Source organism: Oncorhynchus masou, chromosome 21, assembly GCF_036934945.1.
Source record: "Oncorhynchus masou masou isolate Uvic2021 chromosome 21, UVic_Omas_1.1, whole genome shotgun sequence".
In the NCBI taxonomy this organism is placed as follows: Eukaryota; Metazoa; Chordata; class Actinopteri; order Salmoniformes; family Salmonidae; genus Oncorhynchus; species Oncorhynchus masou.
Window position 1 is genome coordinate 28,423,139 of NC_088232.1, and position 18,335 is coordinate 28,441,473.

The 18,335-nt window shown below is 44.8% G+C and overlaps 1 protein-coding gene across 3 annotated transcripts in view; it reads right to left on the reverse strand.

The window, feature by feature from the left end:
* Positions 1-18,335, reverse strand: part of cdin1 (CDAN1 interacting nuclease 1) — a 104,171-nt gene that overhangs the window by 49,050 nt on the left and 36,786 nt on the right. For all 3 annotated transcript variants that reach the window (XM_064926928.1, XM_064926929.1, XM_064926927.1), the window contains exons 9-11: positions 16,834-16,901; positions 14,010-14,075; positions 13,465-13,570 (exon numbers count right to left, since the gene is read on the reverse strand). In XM_064926928.1, coding sequence (XP_064783000.1) covers positions 13,465-13,570; positions 14,010-14,075; positions 16,834-16,901 — 240 coding nt within the window. The remainder of the gene's footprint in view (positions 1-13,464; positions 13,571-14,009; positions 14,076-16,833; positions 16,902-18,335) is intronic.

Consider the following 18,335-nt stretch of genomic DNA (forward strand, 5'->3'; position numbering starts at 1 on the left):
ACTCCAGGACAGTCTTTGACAGCTTTACGACTTCTGCAGCAGTTGTGGAAAATAAAAGTGAAATAAATCACTTTCATGACAAATCAATATTACGAATCATAGCATATTTGAAAGTATGATTTCCTAAATCGACGCCAGAGTAAATACAACATTTAAGCCAAAAGTTACAAGTCTGGCCATGAACGACACTAACAGCAATAAATACCCATCTTGAGACGAGTGGGGGAAAATACCCCTGCTAAGAGAAAATACTGTTCTGCAGAGTTTAGGAATAACATTATTTATCATTGGGTACAAAATTATCATTTGCATTTAAATAGTGGAAAATCTGAACATCTCAAATATCTCAAAAAGCAAATATCTATATGGGATAGCCTACAGCTTTGGAGCCTTGGGGAAATAAAGTGTGGGAAAAGCATCAGAATTTACAATTATGTCACATATCTGATAAATAAATGCATTAGATGTAGCTTGTTGTGAGGTATGAAGGATTAAGGTAATATTGGTCCACCTCTGACAGGCCATTGTAGGGTGGGATAAATAGGCTATGGATCAGCCCAGTCTTTTAAATCCAACTAAACAAACAGGGCCTTCTCGTGTTCAAATCACTCTTAATCACCAATTTAAAATACACAAGTCAACCGATAACCACATGTTCCTTTAAGTGATCACTACTTGTATGTCTTAAAACAGGCTGTTTGCGTAAACTCCACATTGCGCCACCCTCCCAACCCAACCCTCCGCCCTCGTGTCAAGCAGACTGTCTACATGTAGACAACCTGGAGACAGGCCTGAACAGAAATCAAACCTGGATGATGGATAGCTTTAGTGCACAGCGACCTCTGTCACAGGGGGCTTGCCCTAAATCAATGGGAGTGATAAGACCCTGCTCCTACAATGGTCACCATGGTATGTTCAGCATCAGGCCTTATCTGTGGAAGTCTGACTAATAACTCAAGACAAGCCACGACAAAACCACTAAACCCACGTTGTCAAACACAATTTACAATGTATATTCCCCCTCCTCTTGTGCTGTTAAAACAGTAATTAAGAGAGCCAAAGCGATACGGGCCGTTGTGTAGTTAAAGGCTGAGCCGAGCCCGCTGGAGGGCATAGCAGGGAGCGCTCCCTCCGTGTTTAGCTATGGTGTGGAGAGAGACCAGGGGTGATGTGGTGGCGAGCCAGCCAGGAGACTGACACGGACTGAGGACCGAGTCCTGAGGGACATTGTTGGTCCCCCTCCAGTCCTGTCAGAGCAGTGTGGGAAGGGTGATACATGCAGGGAAGAGTTGGAGGTTGAAGTTGAGAAGAGGGCCGACAGGAAATAGCAGCAAACACTTGGAGAAGATTACAGCGTTGAGCATGTTAAGACCTTTCAGTGGTTTTCCATTTGCTTGGCGTGTGTGTGTGTGTGTGTGTGTGTGTATAAGAAATAGTGTGTGTGTGTGTGTGTGTGTATAAGAAATAGTGTGTGTGTGTGTGTGTGTGTGTGTGTGTGTGTGTGTGTGTGTGTGTGTGTGTGTGTGTGTGTGTGTGGTGTATAAGAAATAGTGTGTGTGTGTGTGTGTGTGTGTGTGTGTATAAGAAATAGTGTGTGTGTGTGTGTGTATAAGAAATAGTGTGTGTGTGTGTGTGTGTGTGTGTGTATAAGAAATAGTGTGTGTGTGTGTGTGTGTGTGTGTATAAGAAATAGTGTGTGTGTGTGTGTGTGTGTGTGTGTGTGTGTGTGTGTGTGTATATAAGAAATAGTGTGTGTGTGTGTGTGTGTGTGTGTGTGTGTGTGTGTGTGTGTGTGTGTATATAAGAAATAGTGTGTGTGTGTGTGTATAAGAAAGTGTGTGTGTGTGTGTATAAGAAATAGTGTGTGTGTGTGTGTGTGTGTGTGTGTGTGTGTGTGTGTGTGTGTGTGTGTGTGTGTGTGTGTGTGTGTGGAGGAGGGGCAAGAGTATAACTTTCCACGCAGTGCCATCAAAATGGGGAGGGAGACCAAACATGACATCAAACGATGCAATTAGCTGACCCCTTTCTGCCGGAGTCAACGGTTTAAAATGCCCCGCTTCAAAAACGTTGATTAAAATATGTTTGCTTTCTCATTCAAAATGACATTTGACAAGGTTAGTCATATTTCAACTAACTACAAAAACATTCTTGTGGCCATGACAATTTTTCCCCCATCACTTTGCAAGGCTGCAGGTAACCCCGGGGCGAGTTTCCCATGAACTCTGCGCTACAATAGAAAAACGGGCGAGAAAATAAGAGCTGCTTAAAAGTTTTACACCAGTGTTTAGTTTCACCCAGGCAGCTGAGGCAAAATGTTTTGCGATAATTATTCAGAGCATTTTTCCCCTTTTCTAATTCAAACCACAACGATTACTCAAAACGGAGCTGGTAGTCTTTTCTCTGACCGCGACACCCTGCTTAGTGGGGACTCAGGAGGCTGTGGACTGTCAGCAACTCAGAGGATAGAGTTCCCCAAGCTGCTAAACCCCCTCAACGCCAAATTAGGAGAGGTGTAGTGGACTGCCCTTTCCTATGCCAATGCAATCAAGAAACCTATTTTTCAAATGTGATTCAAATTAACAGTGCAAGATAGTAAGAATTGAATAATACTCTCTGTGAAGTCAATGTTGTCATGGTTGACCTAAGGTTTGTTCTTCATAATGAGATTATGCCATTTTTGTCGACCCACACAGAAGGAAGAAAGTATTGAGCCGGTGAACTAAAAGCTAAACTATAAGTTTCTGAAACAGTATCTGAAAATTGAGTGCATGACAAAACTACAGTATGATAAAGCTCACATTGACTGAGTGAGTGGGAGTTGCTGCTGGGATCAGAAATGGACGGGCCCAACTCTGTCTGAAGTTAATTGTTTTCACATTCATTCCAGTCTGAGGAGAGGAGAACGTGAACGGCCGGGCTGGACAGCGAGCCAGCCTTGGCTTAGCCGCAGCTGTGCTCAAATTGAAGTGGCACTTTTGATCAGAGTCCTTTCACCAGACAACTCTATTCTGCCCCCTCATTTCTAACCTTCCTGACACACAGACGGCCATAATAAAAATAAGACTGGTCACCTTAAAACGTACAGCCGTCATCGAAGAGACAGACCCCGGGTTTAACATGGACCAAGATTCGCAAGCCTACACGCCAGCTGATAGAGAGATCCCTCAAAATGAGAAATGGATTTCTTTGACGTCTCCGCTGCCGCCATTCAACGGGAGTCGCTCAAAGCCCCAAACTCGGACAGTTTGTGTTTCACTTGTTAAAAAAAATATATATATATGTCTGCCTCGGTTCTCGGGCATCAGTCCAAAGGAGAGGATGGGATATCCCTTGTCCGTTTCAACCTCCCGCATCTGATGAAACATTACAGTGGATCATACCATTCTGTTAACCCTTTCAAGCCCCGGCCACAAAGGTCTGCACTCTGGGCCTCATTTACGGCCCACAAAAAAATAAAGAACATTACCAGGACATATCTGTAGTCAAGGACTTCTGGTTGGTGGGACCTATTTATCATAGGAGATTGAGATTAGTGCCCGACTGCCTTTCACCTAATCGTTTATATAATGTGCGAGGCTTCGAAGAGGCTAATCTGTTGACCTGATAGATATTGTACATTAGCCCTCCAGAATTGATGAGTGAAATCAGAATGTCAAAGCTTGGACGCTAGCGCCTCATGTGTCTTTGATTACACGCCACTCCCACCGATGGCTACGAGGGCAGGGATGTTAAAACTATCAGGCAATCAGGCCGGCGAGAGACGTGAAACTCAAACCAGAGACGGGAGAGGAGAGTGCTGGGAGCAGGGTCGGGGGGGGGACTTGGTTTTGCTGAATCTCTTCAGCAAATACCAAGCCAGCGTAGAAAAAGACAAGTACTAACGTGTATTACATGGGTGTATCTATTTATCTGACAGCCCTGTTAATATCATTATTGAGAAATAATACAGTGATATAACACAACCGAATATATTGCGTTATGGTACATCCATCAAACAATGTCAGGGTTTCCGTTAGATGTATAACTGGTCTTATCTAATACATTACATCTACATTTTAGATTTCATTTTGTACACTTTCGATGCATTACTCAAGTGCAGATAAGCTAAAAGAGCCCAAGGTAGGTAAAGGAGGCAAAATAATGAAAAACTGCATCATAACTGTATATTGATTCATTTTTTGAAAAGCTTTACATTTGAACACCATTCTGATTAAAGGATACTGAACAATGGAGACAATATAACATGAACTTTTACAAAATGATTGCAAATATCTGAAATGAATTTATTCTCCTGACATTGTTGATTAGGTTGGAAATAAGGAGCGACTGGTGTTTGGTGACATTTATTTTCTCAGAGTTTCGTTTATAACCCTCCTATTAGTCAGAGTTGCTTCGTAGCGAAGGCTGCTCGCTAATTGTGATTTATTCAAGAAGACCTCTCGGCAACCATGGGTTCCGTAAAAAAAAAACACGAGAAAAAACAACAACTTTTGGTTGACCCCGAGTCGCCCTTTGAGTCTCAAAAGACTCTTTTCGGGTACAAATCAGCCAAGGACCTTCATGTGTGTGACTCTCTGAGGTCAGTACACACAGAGGTCACACTGTAACAGAAAAGAGATCTAGGAAAACATCACAGGCTGAATTATTACACACTGTAGTGTGTGGGCGGACACGGCAGAGTGGTACGTACCACATTGTTCCACTTTGTACTAAATTTGTTCCAGATTAGGAAAAGAAATCTTCTACAGCGTAATTTATCTGGTCCTTGATTATAACGTCAAGATGTGTAACTGGGGAAATGTACGGCACGGGTGCCCAGAAAACCCAGAGGGGGGTGAAGGGAAATACACAGTAGAAAAAGTACAGGGTTGAGCAAGGTACAGTGGGTCTAGAAACAGGAAGCAGTTATGTGGCTTATCTATAAAGAACTAATCACCAGCTCACAGCACCACACTATGAGTGATGGGTCTAGGAAGACCATGAGTGACAACTGTGTTAGAGAGTTGCTATTTTAAAACAAACAAAAAAGGAAAAACATTATGTTCTCTAGATTATCACATTTATTCAACACATGGATTTTTGGGGGGACTCAAACTAATGTAAATATTTGCATTTAGTGGTCTGTCCTTATCAGATTAATATATAAATATAAGACCAAAAATGAATATATCAACAAATTATGTGAAAATGAAGATGAACTTAACCATCACCACTTTATTACCATACTTTACTGTAAAATCAGACTTACATGCAAGTGGCTATGAATATCAAAAATACCAGGGGGAAAAGTAATCCTCCACAAAAAGCTGCTAAACACTTGAAATGTCTTGAAGCACAACCAGAACTAAAATATGCATTCCTCTTCTCTCCATTTCAACCGGAGAGAGAGAGAGAAGGAGAAGGGGGGGACACCTCTCCCTCTACACCTAATGCAATTCCTCAAATGTCACGGGAATGTTGCTAGATAGAAAAACAAAAGCCCAGATTGTTTCCGTTCAATTGGGCATATTTTAGCTGTAAAGCCATGCCGGAGAACGTGGAGCAGGCAGGGTATGGATCCCCTTCTTTCCGCCTCCATTTCCTCTTGACAGCCATGAGGCTCATGGTCCAGTGCTCTCCTTAGCCCTCTGTGTACAATAGAGGGATATATCTGATGACTTATGGACCTTTTCTGCCCTCCTCTGCACCCGTAGCCCCACAATTAAGCCGTTTCAAAGTTTCTGACTTTGGGCTGCTATTAAAGCCCACTGTGGAGCCACATAAAATAAAACACTTACAGGGGTTTTATCTGAGGGCCCTTAGAAATACTTTACATTATAACAACCCTCTCCTAACAGTATGTGTGTGTATATAAAAATGTATTCAAGCCACCCTTGCCGTTCCCTACAATGGCTTGAGTCGGCATGCTAGAATAGCACAGCTTTCATATGCCAACACCCAGCCCACACAGCCATAATTATCCTACTATCTTCAGCCATCTCTTTGTAGCTTTCTATACATGCAGACATTTCCGACAGCAACGTGTGCAATGTGTGTGTGCACTGGCCTGTGTGTGGTGTGATATACAGTGGATTGAGTGGTCGTTCTGCTCGGCGTGCACACACCATTTTTCACAAGGCAATCTTTGTGTCAGGGAAATAACAGTGCACGTCTCCCGCCACGTCGGTTCTACCACGACCGGGCCCCAATGTCTGTGGGGGGGGTCAGGGGCCCGCGTTTGCTCAAAACAATTCCAGCCATCAGAATTCTCCTGTATAATTGGGTTTTAAAAAAAAGCCATTCTAATCCAGGCCCACTCCTCTCTGTGCGGCGCCCCCTAGACAGGATCTCACAGGGATGACAAATGCTGCTGACTTCTGCCTGGAATGAAACCCGGAAGGTCAACCATAGAAGAAGAAGAAAAATACTTTTTTGTTGTTGTTAAATAACACGCATGGCTCTACAAGTCTTGATGACATAAATCTTGAAGGCTGACAAAAAAATGTTAGTTCATTTTCAGAGAGAGAGAAGTTCCGCAACCAAACAGAAATCTGTTGGTGAGGCATGAGGCTCGTTGCTCATGTTGCCTCTTCCATTTACTGAAGGCTTTCTTTTCCGTCTTAAAATAACTGTCACACGGCAAGGCTGGGGATATCCCCCTAACGCTGGGGTGACTCTTTGTGTCCCGCTTCTCGGTTCTACACACCGCCCGCCGTGTCAAAGCCACTCGCAGCCGCCCTCAACGTTAAACGACACATTTGGATAATGCGCAGGCAGGCAGAGACAAACCCAGTCAAATAAATAGGTGACATGGAGGCTTAACGCCGAGCGGTTAAATCCCGAGGCTGCTGGAGACCTGAAGTGTTGAGGATTACACCCCAGACGCCTTAAACAATGCACCCAAATGTGCGTCCTTAAAAGCATGAAATCCTTAAAGCATCAAGCCTACTTGTCATTTGCCATTAGTATTTCGGAGTTGCTCGTGTTATACAGGAGTCGATGTAGCTTTCCAGCTCGGTGTGATGTGTTACAGCTGTGGCCCGAAAGACTCTCTGGAAGCCCCCGGGGACCTCCATTGTGGACTTGTTTTTCTAGCTGTGGTATATTCTCCAAGAGGATGTTGTAACAAAGGAAACAATCAAATGGAGCACGTTCCAACTCCACATGGGGTATCCACAACATTATGAATGGGAGGATAAGACGATGTCGGGAGGACTACGGACATTTCTACCCAGAAAAGCTGATGTCAACACTTTCACAGTGAATGGGTCAAATTAACTCATCCACACCTGGACTTTGTATGAAAACATTGTCCGTAAAGAAGTAACACAATCACTTCAGTATGTCCTCTTAACGTAGGACTATCGTCGCTGAAAATGACAGGAGTCCTTCTCAGAAAGGAACCCCGACACCGTGAATCAACATCACTATCGCCACAGTCTTGGAATGGCCCAACGGTGCCTATTGTCCTCTTTGCACATGTTTCTCGTGGCGAGGTGAGGTGGCGAGGTGCGGTGTGGCACGACACAGGTCTTGTCCCTGTCACACAATCACCCCAGAGGCACGGGGCCCTGTTCCTGAGGACGGCCCTGTAATGTCTGGCCTCATCGGATCAGCGCTGGCTGCGGCCCCCAACTCAGGTGACAACCTCTATCTGCTCTGGCTCTATGATGGCCCCGCTTTGCTTCTGCCACTGGGCCAAAAGTACACTCCCATTTACCCATAAACTGCCACCACACACACACACACACAACATCGTGCACCATACACAGCATTACACACATGTACACACTCACACGGTACACTGTGTATTGTACACACAAATGCACAAAGGATACTCTCCTAACCAAACATACCTTATCCTGTATCTCATAGTGTCCAACCATAACACTTTCCTATAGAGACAGACACATAATCAACTGAACGCAACAAGGCTTGTCCACAAGAGAGCAAGTCATTACAATTTATTAATTAGACATTCCTGGCCTTGCTGCTTAAGGATGTATCACAAAATGATGGACATATCCATTAAAAATGAATACATTATAGCAATTTCTTACATTCAAATTTTAATTTGATGTCAGGGCTATCAGATTGACCATGCTAAGACTATAACAGAATGATCATGCAATTTCTGCTGTAAAAACGGTAGCACACAGTTGTGTCTGAAATAATTGGAAAAAGTTCTGAAATTAATCAAGATGTCCGATTGCAGCTGTGTCAACTAATATAAAATCAAACATAAAACAGCTCTCTATTTGTTCGTTAGTCAAGGTGTCACGGAGCAGATTTACCAGATTCTGTTCATTTATGGGGGAAAGATGTGTCATTCACAGTGAAAGCAAATCTAAGAAGCAGTAGATCTGTTCTGTTTATGATATTTCTATGCTTTCCATTTTTAAGTTTCATTTTTGATCTTTTACTGTCGGTTTTGTACACCAGCTTCAAACAGCTGCAAATACTATATTAGTGGTTATGGAAAATATATTTCTCAGTGGTTTAGATGGTACAATGATTCTCTACACTATACTTGCTCGTTTTGTCGAATAAATTGAAATTAGGTGAACTATTAGAATTTTAGCAACCAGGAAACGGTGGAGACATTTCTGCATAGTGGATCTTTAAGAATGAGCATTGACATGTGGAAACTATGTGTAATCTGTAGACAATAACATAATATGAAACAGTATGACATCATTAGAACAAAGAGGGAGGAAGAAGATACTACTGGGAGAGAGTGCGTTTCATCTACGTCAACAACAGGCAAGTGGTCAACGTGATGATGTATATGGCAAACCCAAAAGTCTTCACCCCTGTTTCATAGGAGGGAGAAATGAGCCATATTGTCCCATTATAACGCCATAAATCAGTTTTTTTTGTGGAAGTCTGACAGCTTCTTATCAGATGTAACCTTTTCAAGCCTCCATTAGGAGCGCTAACATTTTCAACTCTGACACATTTGCAGTTTACGAATTGCACAGCTGATTAACTTTGGGTAGAAGCGAGAGAGTGGGCCGGCGATCACACTCATTTCCACAAAGGCCGTTCATCGTCCTGTATGGTGTGGGGGATGAAGCCGGAATTTAATTATTTAGTTCTACACTTGCCCTTTTAATCTGTACCAATATCATATCACAATGACTGAAAAATGCTTTTGTTGTGGAAAATTAGATTTTGGGGGTTTGTTTAGCCGATGCATTATCATTTAGAGATAAAGTGAGATGTGTTGGTAAAACCGAAGCTACATTATGATTTACTTGAGTGTCTGGGAAATTATTGAAAAATGTGAACTTGGCGATCAAGATTTCACTGTGGTCATTAAACAGACAGGCCTAAAGAATAATTGGACCACAAGCGTCAGATAGATGGAGGGAGAACGGGTATCAGCACTTTGTATCCCCCTGTCAGAAATGCTGCTTTTAAGTAACACCAATGGCCAGATCAGAGGAGAGACTCTGGCATCCCAGATGGACATTCACCCCTCAGCCCAGTCCCCTGTCTCCTCTCAAAGAAACGATACACACATCATCCATTCAGAAGACACCCAACAAGATGGCCTAAATCAATGAGTCAAACAAAACCATTACAAGCCGTATCGTACAGCATTGTAAATCATGACAGACCGCCAGAGCACATTCAGATACACAAACAAAGGCTAATTGCCAACCAACGTCTGCATAATAAATGACTATACATCTAGAACAAACACATCCCCACCACCCAGCATTTATTAGGATACCTTTGCCAACAATTGCTTTACATTATCATGGAGGAACGACGGGGGCAGCTCCTTAAGAAACCTTACCCACTTCTCCTAAAACACACAGGAGGCTCATTATTTGTGTAATATTCAATGGCAGGTGAATAATTTTTATGCAACTCTGGATAGTTGGGGGAGATTGATAACTCAATTATTTGCCCATTCAGTAGGCTGCCTCTGTCTCTCTCTCTGCCTGGCTCGGAGTCTGGAACGCCAGCAGCAAAAGATTGATGGGTAGAGGAGACCAATGGCTGCCGTGGCAATGTCGTGCCATCTCATCCAGGCACTGGGCCTGAACACGCCAGTCTCTTCCTCCGTTCGTCTCGCGGAGCCTCATAGCGAGGCTCAGCGTCATTACCCTTCACTCCGCTGAAGAGGGGTTTATTATGAGGTTAGTGTGTTGGCAAGACTATTGTTTGGATGATGAATGCTGTTGGTGAGGGCTTTGGAGGGAAAATTAGTTATGTTGTGTTTTCGTTTCGTTTCGAGGAAATACACAGCCGGTGCTCCCTTTTTAAGGCTGGAGGGCAAACAAAGAACAATTAAAGCGAGCCCTGTGTGCTGAAGTTCGGTTTAAAGGCAGGGAGGGAAATACATGAAAAAATAAGCAAATCACTGTAAACGTCAGTCAGGAGTAGTGAAGTCATTCCACAATGTGGCGGTGGTATTACAAGGTCATGTAGAAGGGAAACCAAAGGGCTGGGACTGCCTCCACTGGAACCTGTCTTTGAAGAATGGTTGAATGAAGGAATGGACAAACACAAAGGCCCTCAGCCCTCCAGGACCCGTCACATGAAATGATACCGCTAATGAGAAGAGAAGGGAGGATGATGTCACCCCATCATTCTCTCTCCCTCCCTCGCTCCCCTTCTCTTGTTCGCTCTCTCGCTCTCTGGCTTGACATGGTTGTGACTGCAAACAATGCAGTGACCCACAATTCATTGCCTTCCTCCCTTCGACACACACACACACACACTAAGTGCAGGGGCAGCTCATGCCTCTCAGACTCTGCCATGCAGGCCTAACAACACGAGGGAACGCATTCAAAATGTCAGCAGTAAATGTCAATTAAAAATTACAAGGGTGCTGGGAAAGGTGGGGTCTGAAGAAACGGACATGTTTTTTGACACGACAGCGTTTATCTGACCAGGCTGTTGGCTGACATGATGGGATCTACACTGTCAGTTCCTTAACGCACCCCGACAAGGCCACTGCACTGAATACCAATGAAGACAGGAATGGACAGATATCTTAGGTTCTTAGGCTTAGAGATGCCATCTTCCAATCAGTTTATCCGTTTTGTATTCCATAACTCTGGTTTAATACCAAGAGCTTCTGTTGAAGCAGGTAGACGTATCGCAACCGGCCGTGATTGGGAGTCCCATAGGGCGACGCACAATTGGCCCAGCGTCGTCCGGGTTAGGGTTTGGTCGGGGTAGGCCGCCATTGTAAATAAGAATTTGTTCTTAAATGACTTGCCTAGTTAAATAAAGGTTAAATAAAAAATAAAAAGATGGATAAGTACTATTGTCCTCTCAATATAACAATAACAGAATAGACTACATGTACTTGGGCTGGGCACAGAGGCAAAGTCTCAGTCGTCTGCTGTTATTGCTGCCGTGTCGTGCTGCCTGTGGTACTAATCATAGGACCTAATAGGAATAAAAGACACATCTCTCAAACTTTGACTCGTATATCATGTCAGATTTGATCGACTGAGACAGTTTTCATTCAAGTGTTTTCTCATTAAAACGCCATTCATCCCCTCATGGTCTCGGAATGTTCTGGAACCCGGGCCAAACTTTTTTTTCTGGTCAACAACTTTCTTAAAGGGGCTTTAATGAGGCCCACTAAAAATGGCAGCCATCAAAGATGGTCCTTCGAGTGTCACACTCCAGTGACATTGGGTTCTTGGGGTCGCCAGCATTATCAAATGCCACAGAGCTCAGAACATTTCTATCCCCCTGCCTTTGGGAAGCATGCCATTTCCAAATAAAACTATATTAGACTGAGAAACTAAAACACATTGTTGATTATGACCTTGGCATCCTGCTAGTCGCTTTCATTTCACTGCTCAGTATATTGTTGAATCATCCTCCCTGGAAGGCAGATGTTTGGTTAGATGGCATCTGTTAAGTCAATCAGGAAGTCATTTGTCTATACACATGCTTAACGCTCTCCTGCTGTAAAACTATTCCACCTCAGTTTCCTAATTTACCTTTTAATATAAATATCGGTAATATCATCAAAATAATCCAAGTAGTTATATTTGTGACATACGAGACTGACAAATTGCTGTCAATTATAACTGTCATTATCACACTGCTGGAAAACAGATTAAATCATATTACTTCGCCATTATGACCTTTTAGACAAAGTGACAACTATCAGTTAACCAATCAAATTAAGGCTGTTCTCTCTGCTGCAGCCTCTCCACACAGCCTGGCTCTGCCTGGTCTCTGGACACAGCATGGGGTGGCTGGAACCTTCCGGCACTGGCCGCCATATCACTGTGTGTCAGCGGGCCGTCACAGCTGAGTGGGGCCAGGGTTGGGGCTGTAGTGGCCAAGTTGTGGGGGGGGGGGGGTAGGAGCGCTGGGTGTGACCTTTCAGGCTCGGTGCATTTGGAAGCCATGGTCGAGGCAAGGAGAGATAGGCCACGCGCGAGCGCCTTCACCCCTCAATTCTATTCCGCCATGCCCTGACACAAAACACACTTGGGTTGTTGTGTCGGTCACTTGGTTACTAAACCTGTAAGGTGGGGTCTCCATGGCGCCTGGCACTATGGAAGCCGTCAACACGGTGAGTGAGTAAGAGAAGCCCTTACTGGCCAGGCAGGCGGGCGGTCTGGGTGCTCAGAGGGACGATATGGGTTTATTTGAGCCACAACGGTGTGAATGATTCTCTGGTACACATTATAGATCATTTCACCAGTACAACCCAAGGACTACAGATTTCTACTTGAGCACTATTTGTAAATTTGCTGACCAGATGAAAAAAATACTTATCTTCTGAGAAAGCGGAATTCACAAACGGCTGTTTTACAACCCCTCATTCCTCACTTCCCCTCCACTGTCGCTACAGTTTGTTTTAAAACAACTCCTCGAAGGAGACGTCGTGGGCCTGGCTTCCCTCTCTGAGACTCCCTGGCAGATGCCTGGAGTGTGAGCACTACTCGGAGACAATGACAAGAGGTCCTGTGTTGTATGCAAGGGCCTCTACACGAGGCCGGCAGCACGCCTCCGTTCCTCCCCGGGGTGGGACTCTCCAGCCCCCCTCCCTCATTCCTGTCCAGGGGTTCTCATGACAACAGAGTCGAAGGGATTAATCACCCTTCCGTTTCACCGCGTTTCCCTTCCAACAATGTGTTGTGTCGTCTGGAAAACAATCCAGCCCCAGAGACGTTTCTTAATGGAAGTGACTCGTGTTGTAATTTAGTCCTACTACACGGACGTCCATGCAGTGACCCTCTTCGGGAGGAAGTGGGTAATGTTACACGGTGGGGATGTTTGGAGTGGATATGACCTGCATTTGAAGGAAGTTGTTCTACACACAGCTATATGACCTAGGCGTGACCTACCTTCAACAGACAAAAAAAGGCGGGAGCGGCTAATGATGTGAAAAGGGGTTTGATTGGAAGATGTTAGAAAGTGTACTACAAGCGTAGTATACTGCAGGTTTGGGTGGTTTTGCCATGCAGTGTGGAAATCAACGAGAAGACGTACCTGTTCCAGTAGCTCCAGAACTGCTCGTTCAGGTAGGTGCGATGGCTGTGGTCGTCCCCAAACGAGGCCTTGCTCTCAATCCAGTGGACAATATGGCCTTCCACAGCTGAAACAAGAAAACACAAAAAGGTGATAGATCTGTGCATTTACCCTGGTCTAACCCTGCCTTTACATTCAGGCCTAAGATGTTTTCCAAATGAGAACAGTCCTTTAGAATGTCTATCCACCCACTATAAAAAAAACACAAGTGGATTGTTTAAACTATAATCATATTATAGTCAGCTCTAATCAGCCAGTATAATCAAGCAATAGAACTAGCATTTGGATGCGGACATGTGACATTTTCTTGCTAAATAGACCTTGAAGCTTTTCAGTGACATCAACTAGAATGGAAGGGGAATGTGTATTGTTATTACAAAGGCTTGACACTTGTAATCATATCCAAAAGAGCTGTAAAGGCTAGCTATTTTAGCTAACTGACCATAGCAGTTACAAGTGAAAATGAAATAACACCGCTGACATTTATCGTGTAAATAAATACGTACCGATTGGCACCTCCAGAATAATGTCAGGCGTCTTGTCATAACCTTTGGTTCGCAGTTGGTTTTCATCTGCAGAAATCACAGTAATTTTAGCATTTTGACATTTCCCCATATTATAGTCCTTGAAAGACCTAAAGAAAAGCTGACACTTATTTGGTGACAGCATGCAGTGATACAATGCAACATTCATAATGTTGTATCCACTCAAAAGCATTGGCTTGGTTTCTATCTTCCCTAGATTGACCTTTCAGAAATCCAGTAGGTCTTTCACACCAACCAGCATAGTTTATCCAAGATGCCTTTCTTTACCACCGCAGCACACTGATAACAAAAGCTCAGTGTTGGAAAAGCACCAAGACACAGCCGAGGACAGCAGAAAACAGCGAAAACATTAGCTACATCTGACACTTGTACTGCCACTGCACAAAATGTATAAAGCCTGGTAGTTACTCCACTCTCCACAGCTCCACTAGCAGCAGCAGTAGATGGGATGGTGGAGGTATAAAGCCTGGTAGTTACTCCACTCTCCACAGCTCCACTAGCAGCAGCAGTAGATGGGATGGTGGAGGTATAAAGACTGGTAGTTACTCCACTCTCCACAGCTCCACTAGCAGCAGCAGTAGATGGGATGGTGGAGGTATAAAGCCTGGTAGTTACTCCACTCTCCACAGCTCCACTAGCAGCAGCAGTAGATGGGATGGTGGAGGTATAAAGCCTGGTAGTTACTCCACTCCCCACAGCTCCACTAGCAGCAGCAGTAGATGGGATGGTGGAGGTATAAAGCCTGGTAGTTACTCCACTCCCCACAGCTCCACTAGCAGCAGCAGTAGATGGGATGGTGGAGGTATAAAGCCTGGTAGTTACTCCACTCCCCACAGCTCCACTAGCAGCAGCAGTAGATGGGATGGTGAAGGTATAAAGCCTGGTAGTTACTCCACTCCCCACAGCTCCACTAGCAGCAGCAGTAGATGGGATGGTGGAGGTATAAAGCCTGGTAGTTACTCCACTCCCCACAGCTCCACTAGCAGCAGCAGTAGATGGGATGGTGGAGGTATAAAGCCTGGTAGTTACTCCACTCTCCACAGCTCCACTAGCAGCAGCAGTAGATGGGATGGTGGAGGTATAAAGCCTGGTAGTTACTCCACTCTCCACAGCTCCACTAGCAGCAGCAGTAGATGGGATGGTGGAGGTATAAAGCCTGGTAGTTACTCCACTCTCCACAGCTCCACTAGCAGCAGCAGTAGATGGGATGGTGGAGGTATAAAGCCTGGTAGTTACTCCACTCTCCACAGCTCCACTAGCAGCAGCAGTAGATGGGATGGTGGAGGTATAAAGCCTGGTAGTTACTCCACTCTCCACAGCTCCACTAGCAGCAGCAGTAGATGGGATGGTTGAGAGTCATAAAGCATAAAGAAAGGGACTTGGACTTACAGCCGCTGTGAGCCTGACCCCTTCCTGCACGGGCCGCAGCCATTGTCCTTGACTCCTGGCGCGCTTCGCCCATTATCCGCCCAACACCTGATTTAAAACTCAGTCTGACCAGGTCATTCAATTCCGGGGGCCTGCCTCTTCGTCACCAGCCAAGCTCGACTAATGGGCCAGAAAGGGGGACAGAGCGGAGAGTGGTCTCGAGGTGGAGGGTTGAGAGAGGAGAGGCGAAGGTCTGTGGCAGGCAGCCTACAGCCAGAGGCCCATACTGGTGGTGGAGGGGCGGTGTGGTCTCTCTCCTAACACCTACAGGGCTGTTGACATTGTCATGCAGCGCCAATCCCCTTTTTACATCACCTTTGATTAAAATGAATGGCCCGTCCCGACTGTAGGGGAGCTTATTTCCAATCCATTTATCAGGCTAGGTGTCGTGAGGCAGGGCTGCCTCTGTGGCCCCTAACGCCATGCTGAGGCCCCTAAACTCGTGACAGTTTTAGAACAGTCATCCACGCAGGCCTGGAGGAAGGTCAACACTCCAGGCCCAAATAAATGATATCGTCTTAATGACAGAGGGAATTACTTTTTTCCCCCTTCATCACTCATCTGACCGAGGGGAGTGGATGGGGGAAATTTCCCTCTAACAATTTCACACCTGGACACTCACTACCTTAACCTAGACTCTCTGGACAAGACAATAGTGGATGGGAGGGAAGGCCACAATAAAGTAGAAAACACATTTGAAAAGCCTCTAGCATTGCTTGAGGGGAAATTACCAATTGTTATGGTCAACAGTGTGATTATGGCTAAAAACAGACTACACTTGATAGCTAATACAACATTAAAACCAGGGCATTTGTTTGGATACTTGCATTACATGAGTATTTCGTCCGTACTCAGAAACATGTTACTCAACATGAATTCAGCTATGTGGGTTGTGTTGTATAAGCAAAACCCTTTCCTAGAATAATCTATTCATGAGACTACAATACTGAAGATGAACACTTAAACAGCATTAATATTAAAGGAACAGATACGACTTCATGTCTCTCCACCCCATTCAGGAGGAGGAGGAAAATAAATCTGGGCAGAAACTGACCATTTTGTAAAATGTTCTAAATGAAACCATTTGAGTGAGGAAACCTGAGTATCAAACATTAGGTCAGTATCTTTGAAGCTCTTATTTCATCAAATATTCATACTGGGCTAGCGCATGAATTAAACATACAGCGTATTAGATAACACAGCTCCTAGTTGTTAGTAAATCAATGGGAGATAACACCCACTACATCACTTGTGTACACATTTCCTTTTTTAACTCTCCTCCTGTGAAAACACAGAACGCATGGCCAGATTACTTTAGCTAACTGTTGTGGTGTGTGAGAGAGAGCTGTAGTCTTACCTAAGAAGGACAGGTTTCTCTCCTTCAGTTTGTCACGTAGGAGCACCTCGGCCTCCTGGCCAATAGCACTAGGGGCGAATGGTTAAGGAATACACCCACCAGCACTCAAGTCACTTTTACTCACTTTTCAAAGGATAAACATGGATGTCGCTCGAGAGTCTAGATCAAATCTAGCACATACTGGTTGTGACTCATAGCCTGAAAACACATTGTAATGGCACAGCATTTACCATTCATTAATGATAAGTCCAACTGCATTCGAGAGAGAATAACAGTTTCCCTACAAATCCATCAAATTCCACTGCAAAAAAAATACTTATTTTTCCCCCTGGGAGGTGGGTTGCTATGGAAACGGCAATCCTCCCATAAAAGGGTTGCTGTGGCAACAACGTGAGAGTGTGCGTGAATTAAGAGTATGTAAGGGTGTGCGTATGTGTTACTACAGGGACTGAAGTTACCCATCAACCTGACATCGGATGAGACAGCTACTAAGCTCTCATGCTAAGCTATGTGCTGTATATGCGTATCATATGCCCCTACCCAACATAATCTGAGCAGGGGTTTTATGGCCATCCATCAAAATTGAACTTGAACAACAAATCTGCAGATTACGAAAACTCACTTTTCTGAGGAAACAAAAATGTTGAGCAAATGCCAATTTGGCAAAACGCATAGAGCCTCTGGACCGTACTGCTCGTAACAATGAAAAATCAAACAATAAATGCGCCTTTAGAATAAATGCCATTGTGAATTAAGGGAAACTGTGGAAAGCATTCTGCATTCATGAAGGGGCAGATATATGCATAATTAGCTTTTTTGGCAAAATGCTAAAACTCCTTCAGGCATTAAACCGCCCCACACACACACACACACACACACAGGCGATTAATACATGCATGCCCTGAGTGACACATGCAGCAGAGCCAATCTTCTGATGTCCACATGGAGCCGTTCCAAAAGCATATAGGAGTGGGGCGGTTATCATGAACTGGCCGTGGCGGAGTGAGTGAATGTGAGTTGACGCTGGAGGGAGGAGGGTGAAAGGAAGGTGAGGGGGGGGGGGGTGAGGACGGAGGGCAGGATGGGACAGGGTTGACCGCCCCTGAACAGAGAACAAGCCCCCGCCACACCGCACCCCGATCCTTGCCCCACGCAAACATAGCACTCCCCAGCTGCTTGCCCCTAAATATTCAAATAGACCCCCCCCCATTGCGCCCTCTTGCTGCCCCAACCCACGCCTTCCTATCTGGGAGAGAGGGAAAGAGAGAGGAGGTAGTGGTGGTGGTGACCTGGCATTGACAGCCCATGACTGCCCATCTCCCACTCTCTGATCACTGGGCCTGCACTGCTGCACTGATAGGGAGGGAGAGACAATGATCAAGTGAGAAAAAGAGAGAGAATGAACAAGAGTGTGATAGAATAAGACAAAGAGAGAGAGAGAGAGAGAGAGAGAGAGAGAGAGAGAGGGGTAGTAGCTAGGAGGGCTATATTTCATGTGGCAG